At 51.0% G+C, this 18,007-nt stretch overlaps 1 protein-coding gene across 1 annotated transcript in view; it reads left to right on the forward strand.

Annotated features, from left to right (window-relative positions):
* The window catches only part of LOC311530276 (butyrophilin subfamily 1 member A1-like), a 50,571-nt gene that overhangs the window by 17,035 nt on the left and 15,529 nt on the right, over window positions 1-18,007 (forward strand). Inside the window, exons 4-9 of the mRNA XM_084646730.1 lie at window positions 2,440-2,721; window positions 10,016-10,132; window positions 12,132-12,164; window positions 13,044-13,076; window positions 13,165-13,197; window positions 17,948-17,968. Coding sequence (XP_084502856.1) covers window positions 2,440-2,721; window positions 10,016-10,132; window positions 12,132-12,164; window positions 13,044-13,076; window positions 13,165-13,197; window positions 17,948-17,968 — 519 coding nt within the window. The remainder of the gene's footprint in view (window positions 1-2,439; window positions 2,722-10,015; window positions 10,133-12,131; window positions 12,165-13,043; window positions 13,077-13,164; window positions 13,198-17,947; window positions 17,969-18,007) is intronic.

The raw sequence follows: 18,007 nt of genomic DNA on the forward strand, positions 1-18,007 counted from the left end.
AGCAGCTCCTCAAAAGATATCTGGGGAAAAGGTCCTAGACTAGAAAAGTGCAGCCCCACTTTGGGGAGATTTGGTAAAATCCAGACATTCCCAGGGGAATTGGTGTTTTTGTGTCACAGTCGATGGACCTGACCCAAAGCCCATTGCTGGCAAAGGAAAGACTCCCACAGACAAGGGGGACCAAATGGTAGAATAATGGCAGTGCCCAGTGTGGCCATTTCACTACAAAATTAGAGAGTTGGAAAAAAGTGGAAAGTTTTAAGTGTAATTTAAGTAATGTTTGTGGTGGTGGCAGCTCATGTTTGTTTTTTCATAGCGGGGAAGGATCCCAGGTGCTCATTCGTTAGTTGTGCAGCACCCCCTCCCACCCCCCCCACCCTTTGCCCCCCCCCCCCCCCCCAAATGATGCCCTTGGTTCCAAAGAAGATGGAGCTAGGCTGTTCTCAGTGGTGGCAGATGACAGAACAAGAAGCATTGGTCTCAAGTTGCAGTGGGAGAGGTCTAGGTTGGATATTAGGAAACACTTTCACTGGTGGTGGGGGAGGCGGTTAAGCACTGGAATGGGTTACCTAGGGAGGTGGTGGAATCTCCATCCTTAGAGGTTTTTAAGGCCTGGCTTGACAAAGCCCTGGCTGGGATGATTTAGTTGGTGTTGGTCCTGCTTTGAGCAGGAGGTTGGACTAGATGACCTCCTGAGGTCTCTTCCACCCTAATCTTCTATGATTCTATCTAGTGTTTGTGTTTCTCTTTTGCTGACTGTATTTCCTGGCTTTCAGAGGTACCAGTTTTCTGCTACCCATTTCTGCATTCTGGAAGGATACAAGGCACTGCCAACACAACCCAAACTCCCCTATTGCAAGGTTTTTTATTTGTGAATTAATATAAGGCTTGTCTACACATATGTAACCCCTGCCTGTCAGAGTTGGCAGCAACAAGGGCCGGGTTCAGTATCTAGGGGTTCCTTTTAATAACACAATGCAAAACCAGCTTGAGCCCCCACCAAGTGACCTGGGACAATTACACAGCACCCCCGTGAGTGCCTCTAAGAGGCAATACTTCCCCTCTCGCAAGCACAGAGTCTGAGTGTAGCAAAAATCTTTTGATGAAGGAGGGAAACAATGCGGCATTATGTTGGGGAAACACCACAAACAAGGTTCATAAACATAAACCATGAGCCAGAAGACCCACCGTCAGGTAGGTTGGGCCATGTCCTTTCCATTTGGGTTCTTAAGTCCAGCAACCCAAAAGTCACCCCACTCACAGTTGCTGTCCTTGGTCAGTGCAGCCCCACAGTTCAGAAGTTCATCTGCAGAGTTTACCTCCCAGCCTGGGTGGAAGGGGGAGAAGGTATGGAGGCACCTTACACGCTCCACTGCTCAGGCCCTCACTGCCCCCCCCCAAAGGCCAATTGCCACACCTCTCTACCAACCACTCTGTTGGCCACACCTCTCCACTAGCCATTCAACAAGATATCTTCACACACACACCCCCGAGCTCTCAGTGATTTCAGGTGTTAGTAGGGGAACCTCACTGCTGGTGCACACTGGATAGTCTTCTTACATCAGAACCCCTAGCCCAAAGTAGGTCTTACGCTTAGACGTAGATATCAGTGATTTCAGCTCTATAGCGTATAACTAGACTCTTAATTAAGTTTAAATTAGCTCTGTAACACAGTGAAGATAGAACAGAACAAAATCACATTTGGGACTAGACTACCCAATACAAATATCTGTCCCCAACCTCTCTTAACTCACTGGGCTTTGGAACCCATGTCACTTGCCAAGCAAATCCTGTTTTAGTTGAGGGTGAGCCTCTCAGTCAGATAATGCCAAGCACAGTTCTGTTGTCCTTGATTCACTCAACCAGGATAACAACCCTTTATTACTCCTGCCCCAATAACAAAGAGACTGGGGATCCCACAGCAGCCAAAGGGATCATTTGGGCAAGCATCATGCTAGGCAGGGTGGGTGTGCCCATGCAAATGAGATCAGTCCCTGAAGTCCTTTTCCACAGCTCACCACCAGATGTCAGGGGAGAGCTCATTCTGACTCTGCTTACACATACGTGTGCACTGCTTTCGATGAACTAATGCAAACCTCTCTAGGGACACTTAAATGGGTTTGGAAATGGCTTATATCAATTTAGCTTGAGTTAATTCCTTCTTGATATAAGAGTGTCCACAGAGGAATTTACACTTGATTAACTAAACCAGTTTATCTAAAATGGAGCAAATTTGTGCATAGAAAATCCCTGATATTAATATTAATTTTACGGTGTATCAAATATGAATCTGGCCAGATTAACTGACCAGCCACACTCTTGGACTCACACTCGATTATTAGTTTAATAGGAAATGGCTTTTGACAACCATGTAATAAAACTTTTGGCTCATTACTGGGCACTGTAGGATTATTACAAGTTCATTTATTTCTTCTGTAGATTTGGGCTCTGCTCCTGTCATCTCTGTGGAGGGACATCAGGATGGAGGGATCCGGGTTATATGTCGATCATCCGGATGGTACCCACAGCCCAAGGTGCTGTGGAGAGATCTCCAGGGGCAGCTCTTACCATCAGCCTCTGAAGAAATATCCCCAGAGGCCAATGGCCTGTTTCAAACAGAGATTGCCATTGTTCTAACAGAAGAGTCCAACCAGAAAGCATCCTGCTGTGTCAGGAACCCCCGACTCAACGAGGAGAGAGAGTCAGCGATTTCCGTAGCAGGTCAGTGCCCGTCCATGCTGCACATGGACAGACCGAGATGCTGCAGACATGAGCGGAAAGTATTTATTATTGTGTCTCCTATTTATTGGCCTGAACCTTCAAGGTGCTGAGTATGTCATGGAAAGTACTGAGCAGCCTCAGTTCTCTTTGGAGATGTCTACACTGAAATTAGACACCTGCTGGTGGCCTGTGCCAGCTGGCTCAGGCTAATGGGCTAGGGCTAAGGGGCTGTTAAATGGCAGTGTAGATGTTCAGGCTTCGGCTGGAGACCGGGCTCTAGGACCCTGTGAGGTTGGAGGTTTCCAGAGCTCAGGCTTCAGTCTGAGCCTGAAGGTCTACACTGCAATTAAACAGCCCCTTTGCCCGAGCCCCCTGAGCCTTTGTCAATTGGCATGGGCCAGCGTGGGTGCTAATTGCAGTGTAGACATACCCTTTGACTCCAGAAGGAGCTAAGCGTGTTTAGCACCTTGAAAGCTGGGGCACCATTGGCCAGATTTTCATAACAGCTCAGTACCCAGCAATCATCCTTCTTCTCAGTGTAGGACGGGGAGGGAATTCTCCTTTGTTATTGTGCTGTAGTGAGAACTGTATTGGAATTGCAAGCTGTCACTTTAAGAGTTGGGGGTTTCCTGGTCCTGTTTGCAGGCTAGAGGGCTCTGTAGCAAAGCGTGTGAGCAGAATCAGGGCTTGTCGACAGGAACAGTTAGTTTGTGGCAAACTGGGGTGTAAATCTGCGCACTAACTGTCCATGTGGACCCTGCTACATGCACTAACGATTCCATAGTGCGCTTTGATCTGCCCCACATGGAAACAGGAACAGATCAAAGTGCACCAGGGAACTTTTAGTGCAGTGCAGCAGGGTACACACAGCCAGTTAGGGCACAACAGGCTAGTGCGAGGTGGATTTACACGCCAGCCTGCCGTGCACTCTCTGTGCTTATAGACGAGCTGACATAAAGCAAAGTGGGGTGAGTTGTGCCCACTGCCTTAGGGAGCAGCCCCTGTTGTGTATTTGGTTCTCGTGGTAATAGAACCTTGTTGTTGCTATGGCAACTGAGTTAAATTATTAGGGGATAACCCAGCCAGTTTTGGCTGGTTTTTGGTTAGTTCAGTGTGTGGCAATAAATGGCTGCTCTTAAGGGTTACAGCTCTCTGTGTCTCCAGTGGTTTCTTCCTAAAACTGTTACCCCAAGGATACAACAGCCCCCCTCTCCTGTTTTAAGGTTTCTTGTGTGTTAAGGTTCTGGACTCTAAGGGTATGTCTACACTACGAAATTAGGTCGAATTTATAGAAGTCGTTTTTTTAGAAATCGGTTTTATATATTCGAGTGTGTGTGTCTCCACAGAAAATGCTCTAAGTGCATTAAGTGCATTAACTCGGCGGAGTGCTTCCACAGTACCGAGGCTAGAGTCGACTTCCGGAGCGTTGCACTGTGGGTAGCTATCCCACAGTTCCCGCAGTCTCCGCTGCCCATTGGAATTCTGGGTTGAGATCCTAATGCCTGATGGGGCTAAAACATTGTCACGGGTGGTTCTGGGTACATATCATCAGGCCCCCGTTCCCTCCCTCCCTCCATGAAAGCAAGGGCAGACAATCATTTCGCGCCTTTTTTCCTGAGTTACCTGTGCAGACGCCATACCAGGCAAGCATGGAGCCCGCTCAGGTAACCGTCACCGTATGTCTCCTGGGTGCTGGCAGACGTGGTACTGCATTGCTACACAGTAGCAGCAACCCATTGCCTTGTGGCAGCAGATGGTGCAATAGGACTGGTAGCCGTCGTCGTCATGTCCAAGGTGCTCCTGGCCGTGTCGGCCGGGAGTGCCTGGCCAGACATGGGCGCAGGGACTAAATTTGGAGTGACTTGATCAAGTCATTCTCTTTAGTCCTGCAGTCAGTCCTATTGAACCATTTTATGTGTGCAGGCAGGCAATACAGATTGCTAGCAGTCCTATTGCATCATCTTCTGCCGGGCAGCCATGAGATGTGGATGGCATGCAGTCCTTCTGCACCGTCTGCTGCCAGCCAAAGATGTAAAAGATAGATGGAGTGTATCAAAACAAGAAATAGACCAGATTTGTTTTGTACTCATTTGCTTCCCCCCCTCCCCCATCTAGGAGACTCATTCCTCTAGGTCACACTGCAGTCACTCACAGGGAAGGTGCAGCGAGGTAAATCTAGCCATGTATCAATCAGAGGCCAGACTAACCTCCTTGTTCCAATAAGAACAATAACTTAGGTGCACCATTTCTTATTGGAACCCTCCGTGAAGTCCTGCCTGAAATACTCCTTGATGTAAAGCCACCCCCTTTGTTGATTTTAGCTCCCTAAAGCCAACCCTGTAAGCCGTGTCGTCAGTTACCCCTCCCTCCGTCAGAGCAACGGCAGACAATCGTTCCGCGCCTTTTTTCTGTGCGGACGCCATACCAAGGCAAGCATGGAGGCCGCTCAGCTCACTTTGGCAATTAGGAGCACATTAAACACCACACGCATTATCCAGCAGTATATGCGGCACCAGAACCTGGCAGAGCGATACCGGGAGAGTAGGCGACGTCAGCGCAGTCCCCTGAGTGATCAGGACATGGACACAGATTTCTCTGAAAGCATGGGCCCTGCCAATGCATGCATCATGGTGCTAATGGGACAGGTTCATGCTGTGGAACGCCAATTCTGGGCTCAGGAAACAAGCACAGGCTGGTGGGACTGCATAGTGTTGCAGGTCTGGGACGATTCCCAGTGGCTGCGAAACTTTCGCATGCGTAAGGGCACTTTCATAGAACTTTGTGACTTGCTTTCCCCTGCCCTGAAGCGCATGAATACCAAGATGAGAGCAGCCCTCACAGTTGAGAAGCGAGTGGCGATAGCCCTGTGGAAGCTTGCAGCGCCAGACAGCTACCGGTCAGTTGGGAATCAATTTGGATTGGGCAAATCTACTGTGGGGGCTGCTGTGATGCAAGTAGCCACGCAATCAAAGATCTGCTGATATCAAGGGTAGTGATCCTGGGAAATGTGCAGGTCATAGTGGATGGCTTTGCTGCAATGGGATTCCCTAACTGTGGTGGGGCCATAGACGGAACCCATATCCCTATCTTGGCACCGGAGCACCAAGCCGGCGAGTACATAAACTGCAAAGGGTACTTTTCAATAGTGCTGCAAGCTCTGGTGGATCACAAGGGACGTTTCACCAACATCAACGTGGGATGGCCGGGAAAGGTACATGACGCTCGCATCTTCAGGAACTCTGGTCTGTTTCAAAAGCAGGAAGGGACTTTATTCCCAGACCAGAAAATAACTGTCTATAGTTATCCTTGGGGACCCAGCCTATCCCTTAATGCCATGGCTCATGAAGCCGTACACAGGCAGCCTGGACAGTAGTCAGGAGCTGTTCAACTACAGGCTGAGCAAGTGCAGAATGGTGGTAGAATGTGCATTTGGACGTTTAAAGGCGCGCTGGCGCAGTTTACTGACTCGCTTAGACCTCAGTGAAATCAATATTCCCACTGTTATTACTGCTTGCTGTGTGCTCCACAATATCTGTGAGAGTAAGGGGGAGATGTTTATGGCGGGGTGGGAGGTTGAGGCAAATCGCCTGGCTGCTGGTTACGCACAGCCAGACACCAGGGCGGTTAGAAGAGCACAGGAGGGTGCGGTACGCATCAGAGAAGCTTTGAAAACCAGTTTCATGACTAGCCAGGCTACGGTGTGAAAGTTCTCTTTGTTTCTCCTTGATGAAACCCCCCGCCCCTTGGTTCACTCTACTTCCCTGTAAGCTAACCACCCTCCCCTCCTCTCTTCGATCACCGCTTGCAGAGGCAATAAAGTCATTGTTGCTTCACATTCATGCATTCTTTATTCATTCATCACACAAATAGGGGGATGACTACCAAGGTAGCCCAGGAGGGGTGGTGGAGGAGGGAAGGAAAATGCCACACAGCTCTTTAAGCACAGCACTTTAAAAGTTTACAACTTTAAAATTTATTGAATGGCAGCCTTCTTTTTTGGGGGGCAATCCTCTGTGGTGGAGTGGCTGGTTGGCCGGTGGCCCCCCACCGCGTTCTTGGGCGTCTGGGTGTGGAGGCTATGGAACTTGGGGAGGAGGGCGGTTGGTTACACAGGGGCTGTAGTGGCAGTCTGTGCTCCAGCTGCCTTTGCTGCAGCTCAACCATACACTGGAGCATACTGGGTTTGATCCTCCAGCAGCCTCAGCATTGAATCGTGCCTCCTCTCATCATGCTGCCGCCACATTTGAGCTTCAGCCCTGTCTTCAGCCCACCACCACTCGTCCCGGAGTGCTTTCCTGCACTCTGACATTATTTGCCTCCACGCATTTGTCTGTGCTCTGTCAGTGTGGGAGGACAGCATGAGCTCAGAGAACATTTCATCACGAGTGCGGTTTTTTTTCTTTCTAATCTTCACTAGCCTCTGGGAAGGAGAAGATCCTGTGATCATTGAAACACATGCAGCTGGTGGAGAAAAAAAAAGGGACAGCGGTATTTAAAAAGACACATTTTATAAAACAGTGGTTACAGTCTTTCAGGGTAAACCTTGCTGTTAACATTACATGCATAGCACACATGCTTTCGTTCCAAGGTTGCAGTTTGCCCCCCCCGCCACCGCATGGCTACCCCCTCAACCTTCCCCCCTCCCCGTGGCTAACAGCGGGGAACATTTCTGTTCAGCCGCAGGCAAACAGCCCAGCAGGAACGGGCACCTCTGAGTGTTCCCTGAAGAAAAGCACCCTATTTCAACCAGGTGACCATGAATGATATCTCACTCTCCTGAGGATAACGCAGAGAGATAAAGAAAGGATGTTGTTTGAATGCCAGCAAACATACACTGCAATGCTTTGTTGTACAATGATTCCCGAGTACGTGTTACTGGCCTGGAGTGGTAAAGTGTCCTACCATGAAGGACGCAATAAGGCTGCCCTCCCCAGAAACCTTTTGCAAAGGCTTTGGGAGTACATCCAGGAGAGCCGCGAATGCCAGGGCAAATTAATCCTTTCACATGCTTGCTTTTAAGCCATGTATAGTATTTTAAAAGGTACACTCACCGGAGGTCCCTTCTCCACCTGCCGGGTCCAGGAGGCAGCCTTGGGTGGGTTCGGGGGGTACCTGCTCCAGGTCCAGGGTGAGAAACAGTTCCTGGCTGTCGGGAAAACTGGTTTCTCCACTTGCTTGCTGTGAGCTATCTACAACCTCATCATCATCATCATCATCTTCTTCGTCCCCAAAACCTGCTTCCGTGTTGCCGCCATCTCCATTGAAGGAGTCAAACAACACAGCTGGGGTAGTGGTGGCTGAACCCCCTAAAATGGCATGCAGCTCATCATAGAAGCAGCATGTTTGGGGCTCTGACCCGGAGTGGCCGTTCTCCCCTCTGGTTTTCTGGTAGACTTGCCTCAGCTCCTTAAGTTTCACGCGGCACTGCTTCGGATCCCTGTTATGGCCTCTGTCCTTCATGCCCTGGGAGATTTTGACAAAGGTTTTGGCATTTCGAAAACTGGAACGGAGTTCTGATAGCACAGATTCCTCTCCCCATACAGCGATCAGATCCCGTACCTCCCATTCAGTCCATGCTGGAGGTCTTTTGCGATTCTGGGACTCCATCATGGTCACCTCTGCTGATGAGTTCTGCATGGTCACCTACAGCTTGCCACGCTGGCCAAACAGGAAATGAGATTCAAAAGTTCGCGGTTCTTTTCCTGTCTACCTGGCCAGTACATCTGAGTTGAGAGTGCTGTCCAGAGCAGTCACAATGGTGCACTCTGGGATAGCTCCCGGAGGCCAATACCGTCGAATTGTGTCCACAGTGCCCCAAATTCGACCCGGCAAGGCCGATTTAAGCACTAATCCACTTGTCAGGGGTGGAGTACGGAAATCGATTTTAAGAGCCCTTTAAGTCGAAATAAAGGGCTTCATCGTGTGGACGGGTGCAGGTTTACATCGATTTAACGCTGCTAAATTTGACCTAAAGTCCTAGTGTAGACCAGGGCTAAGACATAAAGTTGTGTTACGCTGCAACCTTCCAGCAGGAGTATTTATGTTTGTGTCTAACGTCTGTGGGTGCTGTGACCATCACAGTTCTCAGTGGGGGTGGGGGAGGGAATTCTCCTCTGTTCTCAGTGAGAGCTGCTGGGTGCTGAGTATTTATGAAAATCTGGCTAATGAAGTCATTTTTCCTGAACAGCAGAAGAGAGCCCTGGATATGGTCTGAGCGTTGCTACTTAGAATACATCTGAAAATACCAGCAATAAAAGTTGAGGCCCAAAATTGGCTGAAACAAATTCTTACCTAGGAGCATCTTAATTTTTAGAATAAAAGGTTGCGATTTTATGTATTATTATCTACCAAATAACTTGGTTAATACTGAATGAATATTTCATCACTGTAATAGTAAGAAAGTTGTATTTGTAAAGCACTATTCATCTGAGGTCTCATAGTGCTGCACTGCTGGTTAGTCTATGTTATGTCCAGTATTACCTAATTGTTATGTTCACAGCATGCACAGAGAGAGTTGAAACAACACATAAACACTCTTCCCGAAAGGCTGCAATGTAGCACTGCTTATTTCTAAGAATCCAGACTCTAACATGCCACAGCCAAATACAGAGAGAGACAAAGCAGGCTGCTCCCTAAGGCAGTGCAGCAGAACGAAACCCACTCTGCTCTAGGCTGGCTCTTTGCAGACTGACTGCAGAGGATCCAGATGCACGCTCCCAAAAGAGCCCTTTAGCCTGCAAGCAGGACCAGGAATCCCCTCAGGATTTCAAGAGTCAGCTTGTAATTTTTACACAGTTTTCAATACACACCACTAATCACTTAGCAAAGGGCCCTCTAGTCAGCCATTGCTCCGAGGCCCAGGGAAGAGGACTCTGGAGGAATTTTTACTCTGAATCTATCGGCTCAAGTTTTGTTTTTATTAAAATCCTGCATTAACATATTTTGGGCCAGACTCTCCCGTGAAGCTGAACCCCAATCTGTAGCCTTAGGATCACTGAGAGCAACCTAGGGACTTCTTGAGCTTATGCCAGTGCGGGATAGGTGTAGCTTAATGGAGCTGCACCCTAACCCTTCCCTATCCCCAACATGCCCCCTCCCATTAATTAACCAAGTTAAGTAACCAGGCTAAAGCTTCGGCTTCCATTGGTTTAATAATAAAGCACAAAGCAGCCACGTCTCCCTGTGTATTTCCCTGTGAGAGTCTTATAAGTAGTCACAGTGTCACCACTGACACAGTGTCCTGCCGTCATTCTGCACGTGTTTGCTCCCAAGTCAATGGCACTTTCTCTTGCAGAGCTGTTTTTCCCACGAGTCAATCCCTGGACGGTGGCTCTGGGGGTGATTCTGGCTCTCCTGGCTGGTCTCACTGCCCTGGTCAGTTACTGCTTCTGGAGGCAACGCAGAGCAAAAGGTGATGTAATGAGAGGGGTGGGGGGAACCTGGTGAGAGACAGACTAAGATTTAAAAACCAAACCAAAAGTAAAGAGACAGGGATTAAGGGGCTTTGATTCAGTGTTTGGAGGAATTTCAGGCAGTGAGAGTTGGGCTGAGGGTGAAGAGGGAGCTGAAGAAATTATGATCATGTTTGAACCAAGAATTGTCAAGTGGTTTCAGCCCTTCAGATCTCACACGAGGATCCCAATCGCATGTGTGAGTCTGAACTGTTCCCTGGGGATCTGCACGGCTCAGTTTGAAACACCCGTATGGGGCTCAGTGAGCTGGGCTGAGAGCACCAACATACGGAACTTGGCTGCTTGCAAGAAAAACAGAACGCAAACTAGAAGAGAGGGGTTTGTTTGGGCCCAATTCTGCCCCCCAGTCTATGCTTGTGAGTAGGAGCTGTGGATGGGCAAAGCAGTGGCTGTGCAAATGGAAAGGTTAGCACTTATCTACACTCAGATTTGCTCTGCCTGAGATCCTGCTACACTACAGAAATAGGGCAATGAACTCTCCATTGCAGTATAAGTGCTCAGCTGTAGTTTTTTCTCCAGTTGCAAAGCGCAGAACTGCCCTTCAGTGATCTAAGTACTTATAGAGATGCTGGAATTTTCACAGCTGCCTAAGGGGTCTGAGTGCCCAATTTTTGTTCAAATTAGTGACTACTGAGTGTGCAAACTCCCAAGGCAGCTGTGAAAGTCCCACCCAGAGGGTTTTCTCACCTGAAGGGCTGTGAAAATTATGTAGAAATGTACCAGTGTTGGAAGAATTGGGAAGGGGAAATGTCTGTTCCAATGATTTCCCAATGGGGGCGGAAGCGGGTAATTGAGAGAAGCAGAGAGGAGCTTTGTAGTTGTGAAAGCTGGAACTGGGTGCTGCACCTTTAGAACTCTCACCTTCACGCTCGGTCAGCACCAGGTGTGAGCTGGTTTAGTTCGTGGCTTTAGCTAACAGATACATTATGTGGGTTGAGTACACGGTTAGGTGACAGGGATACACTCATTTTGAGCTGTCTGTAAAAGTCATGTATATGCCCAGAGAGAGAGAGAACTCTGTTGGGCTCATTTTGAAGCATTAAACAATCAGAACAATTAACTGTCACTGTCTTGTTCCCTGGGCCTTTCAGAGAATTCTCCGCACCAGCTGCCCTGGTGAGCTGTGGCTAGGATGCTGTAGTAACACAAACACACTCAGGACTTGCACGGCTGGTCTGAGATGCTGCTCACACTGGGCACAAGACGGTCTCGCTCAGGCTGCGCTCAGCAGTGACTGGCAGACATGACGCTGCCTCCATGTCCTGCAGTGTTGGTACCCCAGGGCTGATGCACCAAGGGGACGAGCTCCCAGTGGGAAACAGCTGATCTTAGAGGCAATGCCTGTAGGGGCCCATCCACACACCCTTCCCTGGCTTCTGCTGACCTGAGCACCCAGATAAAGAAAGATCTCTCCACCCTGTTCTTACCTGGGGCACCCTCATCTACCCAGGCCCTAGGGGGAGTTGTTCCCATGTATCACTAAGACCAGGGGACAGGCACCTGCCACAGGGTCAGGAGTTGGCCTAGAATGAAGCCAAGCAGACCCTGTCCCCTTTCCCAGTCTGGGTCAGTGCCCCATTCCCATCGCTCACTTCCATCCTCCATCCCCACAGTCAGGAGCTGAAGCAGGGGGAGGGAGGGTAGGAGAGCTGGGGCTGTTCAGGGGATGGGCCAGAGGGGAGCAGGCAAGGAACTGGACAAAAAAAGAGACCTTCTCCTCCCCACCATCCCCCTCAATAGCGAGATTAGACAGGTGTGTGACAGGGCCCAGGCAGCAGGGATGCTGGCTGCAGGGATGTTGAGATAGATCTGTCTGTGTGTCCTGTTTGTCAGTCTGTCTGCCTCACTTTCATAGTTACAGCATAATTATGTTAATAGCAGGAACTGAGCCTTAAACATGATGGTGAAATCTCACCTCTCGCCCTTTTCTCCCTCTAGAGACGCTGCAATCAGATAAGGAGAGCGAGAAAGGTCAGTGTCTGGGCCCATCACATTAGCTGTAGAGTTATCCCCATAAACACAACAGGGTGAAATCTTGGCAGCCATTATTAATTATTAATTAATCATTGGAACAATTTACTGAGGGTCATGGGCGGCGGATGGAGCCCCCCTTTGGGTAAGCTCGCCCCAGCTCCGCCTCTTTCACCCATGCCCCCTCCCCCTGCGGCCAGAGCCCCGAAACCCCCTGTCCCTCCCCCACACCTGGAGGAGCCCCAAGCGCCCCCTCCCTCGGCTGGAGGAGCCCCAGGCCGGCTGAAGCCCCGAGCCCTCCCCTCCCACCTGCCCGGAACTGCCCCTGGTCAGCTGCAGCTATGCTGTGCCCTTCCCAGACCCCAAGCTGCCTGGGGAAAAACATCTCCCAGGTCTGGAAGACGCTTTTGCTATGCCCCATGCTGGTTCCAGGGTGGCTGAGGAGGCGGTATGTGTTACTCAGCTTCCTGGGTCCATCAGTATTCTCCAGTCCAGGGAAATTACTGATGAACCCAGGAAGCTGAATAGCACATACCGCCTCCTCAGCAGCCCTGAACCTACATGGGGCATAATAAATCAAAAACGTCCCCCCAAAACCCCACAAACAGAGGTCTGGTGGCCGTGGCAGTGGCAGGGGAGTCTGAGCCTCTCCTAATCTATTATACCCACCGCCCATGGCAAGGGTCATGGTGGATTCTCTAGCACTGGCAGTTTTTAATCCAGACGGGATGTTTTTCTAAACGATCTGCTGTAGGAATTATTGTGGGGAAACCCACTGGCCTGTGTTATGCAGGGGTCAGACTAGGTGATCACAATGGTCCCTTCTGGCCTGGGAATCTGTGAATTGATGAATCACCTCTCGCCCTGTTCTCTCTCCAGAGACCCTGCTGTCTGAATGGGAGGGAGAGAAAGGTCAGTGTCTGGGCCAGTTACAATATTAACTCTATCCCCATAAACACGACAGGGGGAAGTCTCACCTCTCCCTCTTTTCTCCCTCTAGAGGCTCTGCGATCTGCAATGGAGAGACAGAAAGGTCAGTGTCTGGGATCAATGGGATCCGATGGGTTGAAGATTTCATGTCATGTCAGTCGAGTTAGCTCAGTCGAACCAATTTAACTCAATTGAAAGTCCCATTTAATGCCGGTGGAGTCACAGTTTAACACCTTTAGCTCAATTTTAGCAAGTGGAGTTACAGCCTGTTTGAAGGAGTGATGGGGAACATCTCCATCTCTACATCAGAGCCCAAGCAGTGAGCTCAGGGGCTGGCACAAAGAGGGCACAAAGAGGCTCTGAAGGGGAAAGGATCATATGATCTAATAAACCCCATGGGAATTACAGAAATGGCACCTTGAGCCCAGGGGCCTGAATATACAACACAGCTCGGTCAGTCTCATTGTTGGAGACTGTGTGTACGTGTCAAAAAACCACCCATGCCCACAAGTCTCAGAGTCTGGGTCACCTGCCTGGAGCTCGTGCTGCAGGGCTAAATCTAGCAGTGCCATTCCTGCTCTGAGACATTCCCCTTCCCTCCTTACTGGGTCTCAGAGCTCAGGTTCCAGCCTGAGTGGGAATGTCTGTACTGTGTGAGCCCCACAAGCCTGGCTCTGAGACCAGCTGCCACAGAGCTTTTTTTTTGGGGGGGGGGGGGGGCAAACCCACAGAGACTTGTCCAGTATTTAACAGGATCCCTCACCTGGGAACCCCAGGTGTTCTGGCCCTTGCATGCCCATGTAATGTGGGAGGGGGCAGGATTTCATCCTCAGGGACCACACACACCCACAACCTCAGCTCCAGCCTGCAGCGACTCCACACAATAACCATACAGGTCTGCTCAATGCAGAGCAGTGTGTGTGTGGTTCTGTGTTAAATGAAACTGATTTTTAAAGGCATGCTGGGTTTTTTTTGGAGGGGGGGTTGTTTTTTTTTCAATTTTCCCCTCATAAAGTTACTGCAGAGCAGAGTTAACGTTGCTTAGCTGCCTTAGTTGCATTTCTACACCATGGCATGTTTGGCTTATTTTTAACTTAACCTTAGTTCTGTATTTCCTGAGTTTATAACACTTGGTTTGAGGATAATTACAAGATCCCTGTAATGTGCTTTACCCTTAAATTACAAGTACATCCTCTCCACCTTAACCCCACACTAATCATAGAATTGGAGGACTGGAAGGGACCTCGAGAGGTCAGCTAGGCCAGTCTCCTGCACTCATGGCAGGACTAAGTATTATCTAGACCATCTCTGGTGGGTGTTCGTCTAACCTGCTCTCATGATGGAGATTCCACAACCTCCCTCAGCTTTTATCTCAGAAGCGCATTATGGTCCTGATCTACAAAGAGCCTTAGGCACCTAAACTCCAGCCTCAATCCCCATTTTAGGTTCCATGATCCACAACCCCCTCTTGGCTGACACCTACCCCTGTAGGCACCTAAATTCACTCAGGATATAAATCTCTGTGTAAGTACTCACACTATCTAAGCTTCTGCCTCTGGGCACGAAGAGTGCACTGCTGCCTCACTCTAGATGTTTGGGTACCTATCTCCCACCTGTGCCCCCGGCGACACATAAACTGGGGGGAGAAGCATCTAGCTCGCCTGTGGGGCCTGATCCAGTAGTCATGCACAGAGGCCACCCAGAACTGATGTGAGAGACAGGGAGGAGAAGAACCTTCCTCATGGGCAGTGTGTGAACCACCCCTCCGCCCCCTGCCCCTCTTCCAGAGCCCCTGCCCAAGCTCTGAGCTCCCCATCAAGGCCGCTGGCCCCCCACAGTGCCCCCAGCCACCATCCCTAGCAGCCGCTGCCAGAGGGGTGTGCCAGTCAATTTTGGGAGCTGCCCCAGGAAAGCTGACCCCCTGACTCCCTGCACCCCAACCCCCTGCCCCAGCCCAGAGCCAGCACCCTGCACCCAAACTCCCTTCCAGAGCCCACACCCTGCACCCCCTCCTGCACCCAAACTCCCTCCCAGAGTCTGCACCCCACACCTCCTCCCGGACCCCAACCCTCTGCCCCTGCCTGGTGAAAGTGAGTGAGGGTGGGGGAGAGTGAGTGACAGAGGGAGTGGGGATGGAGTGAGTCGGGAGCAGGGCCTCAGAGAAGGGGCTGGGCAGGGGGCATGGAAATGGGTCTTTGGGTTTGCGCCATTAGACAATTGGCAATGCTACCAGATGGGCATGTGGAAGCCCTGGCCGTGCTGGAAGAGCGCGCCCAACACCGCAGCTGGCAGCACTGCCCGAATGTCAGGGGGACCGTGTCTGCACGGGTGCAGCTTGTGTGTGCGTGGGGGCCCAATGACTGTTCTGCCCTGGGGCCCGGAATTGCTGTCGGCGGGCCTGACCACTCCTATCTCCATTAAATCCTCGCCTTTCACAGCTCTCCCTCTCCCAGTTCTCTTCCTGCCTCGCTAATCGCTCTCGGTGTCTGTTCTGTTGGGTCGGTCTCTTCCTGTCTCCCTCTTTCACAGCACATCCCCCAAAGCTCAGTGCTTGTCCCTAGTGGTTCTTATGGACACTCACAGCATCAGATACCACCTCTATGCCAGTGACTCTCAAACTCTTGCTCTGCTAAAGACTGTTCCCGGGCCTCCCATCCCACATCTCAGCCTGTCTGACAGCTCCTCCTCCTCGATGTCCAGAGGGCAGCTTAAGCTCAAAGCTCTTCTGGCCCCCTCACAGCCCACCCCACTTCCTAGTTTCTTCATCTCTTTGGATAAGACCTCGAGCCCTCCCCAAGGCAGGGGGCTGTGACAGCTCTCCCTCCCTCCCCGCCTCCCATCCCGCACACTGGGCTGCCCCGAGCAAGGTACCAGGATCTCTGCCCCTTCTGTGGGCCAGGGATTGTGGTCCTGAGGTGGGGTGTGAGGCCTGAGCTGGCTGCAGGGAGCCCAGAGCAGAGTGAGGGGCCTGGGGTCTGAGTCCTACCCGAGGTGTCTCCTTATGGGAGGGGCCAGGGGGTATTTCCCCTGCCCTGGCTGGGAGAACCTCTCCATAATGTAGGCCCAGGTCAGGGGTTGGGGTTGGAGTTGTGGGAGGGAGAAAAAAACTGTCCTGTATTTTTGAAATACAGTGTTGGCCACCCCAAAAACATCTCCATCAGCCCCGTCAATCTAGACATTGTCTCTGACTCAGCCTCTGTCTGGGCCCCCATGTCCTGACCTCACCCGTCTCCATGCGCCTGCGTGTATAACACGTCACAGATACAGCCTCTTGTGTCTGTCCGACAGCCCAGGCTCTCGTTCACCCCATCGTCTCACACCTCCACTGCTGTGATCTCTTCCTGTCCAGCCTTGACGCCAGCCACTTTGTCCCCTTAGCTCCATCCAAAGCATGGCGGCTAGGCTCAGCCCTCAGACTCGTCTCTCCTGCCACATCCTCCACTTAGTTCCACTGAGGCCCCCTCCAGCACCGCTCCAGCACAAGCTCTTTGTCTTCGCCTTTAGGCCCCTCAACTCAACATTTAGTCCCACCCCGTCTGAGCGATTGATGCTGCCTTCCCTCTGCCAGCGATGGCCGGTTCCAGGGGTGGGCGTGCAGGGCCGGTTCCAGGGGTGGGCACACAGGGCCGTCATCCTTGGCACCACTTCCAGGGGGAGCTGTACTGACGCTGGGCTTTCTATTTTTTTTTCTCCTGGCAGTCTAGGTAGGGTGACCAGATAGTGTGAAAAATCTGGACACTTTTTCTTGTGCGGGGGTGGAGGAATAGTTGCCTTTATAAGACAAAGCCCCTAATATTGGGATGTCTGGTTACCCACAGCCTGGGTCACCCGCCTATCTGCTTCTCCCTTAAACACCTCAGAGTTTTCTCCCCCTTCCCATCCATGCAAGGAAAAACATCCCCTCAGTATTAGTAAAGCTGCTCCCTTCTCCTCTCTTCAATCCCTCCCCCAAACCCAGCTGTGCTGTGGCCCCTGGAATCTCTCCTGGCTGGGCATGTGGTGGGCCTGGCCCTGAGTGTGTGTGTACAGGACCTAGCACCGTGGGGCCTGGCACTCTGTGCTCAGAGAAGCCCGGCCCTGAGTGTGTGTGTGTGTGTACAGAACCTAGCACAGTGGGGCCCGCCCATGAATGTGTGCACAGCACCTAGGCCTGAGTGTGTGTGTACAGGTCCTAGCACGGTCGGGCCTGGCCCTGAGTGTGTGTGTACAGGTCCTAGCACCATGGGGCCTGGCACTGTGTATGCATACAGGATGTAGCCCAGTGGGTCCCAGCCCTGAGTGTGTGCGTAGAGGACCTACCGCAGTGGGGGCTGGCTCTGAGTGTGTGCGTACAGGATCTAGTGCTGAGTGTGGGTGTACAGGACCTAGCTCAGTGGGGCCCAGTTCAGAGTGTGACCTCTAGATGCAACTGGAATGCGAATAACAATGTGCAGTGGGGCAGGAGACTGGCTCTGGGATATGGAGATATGGCCTGGGGTGGGGCTTAAAAGTGTGTGTGTCTGTGCAGAGGATGGGGGATGAAGAGGTGAAGGTGGGTGGGGGGGTTGCAGGGAACAATGTCACACAGCAAGAGATGAGTAATGATGTGGACCAAGGAAGCTCTGCTCTCTGGGCCAGGTTTACCTTCCAGTATTTGAGGTTTAGAACGTAGTAGATATAACAGATGGGGCAGGACAGCTTAAGTCCATTCGTCCATAAGAAGCCAGCTCCTGGGCTGTGCTCTGCTTAGTGTCTTATGGACAAATCTTTCAAAATACTCGTATCACCAGTGAGGGAGACGTCACTTTTATCTTGACTGTTGCCCATTAAGTTTTGAGACTCAACATTAACTCCCGATGTCTTTGACTTTCCAGCGGAATACGAGGCAGCGAAAGGTAAGGGCATTTGTACTAGTTTTGATTATGCTTTAAATT

The sequence above is a fragment of the Lepidochelys olivacea genome (assembly GCF_965140295.1).
Source record: "Lepidochelys olivacea isolate rLepOli2 genome assembly, chromosome: 14".
NCBI lineage: Eukaryota > Metazoa > Chordata > Testudines > Cheloniidae > Lepidochelys > Lepidochelys olivacea.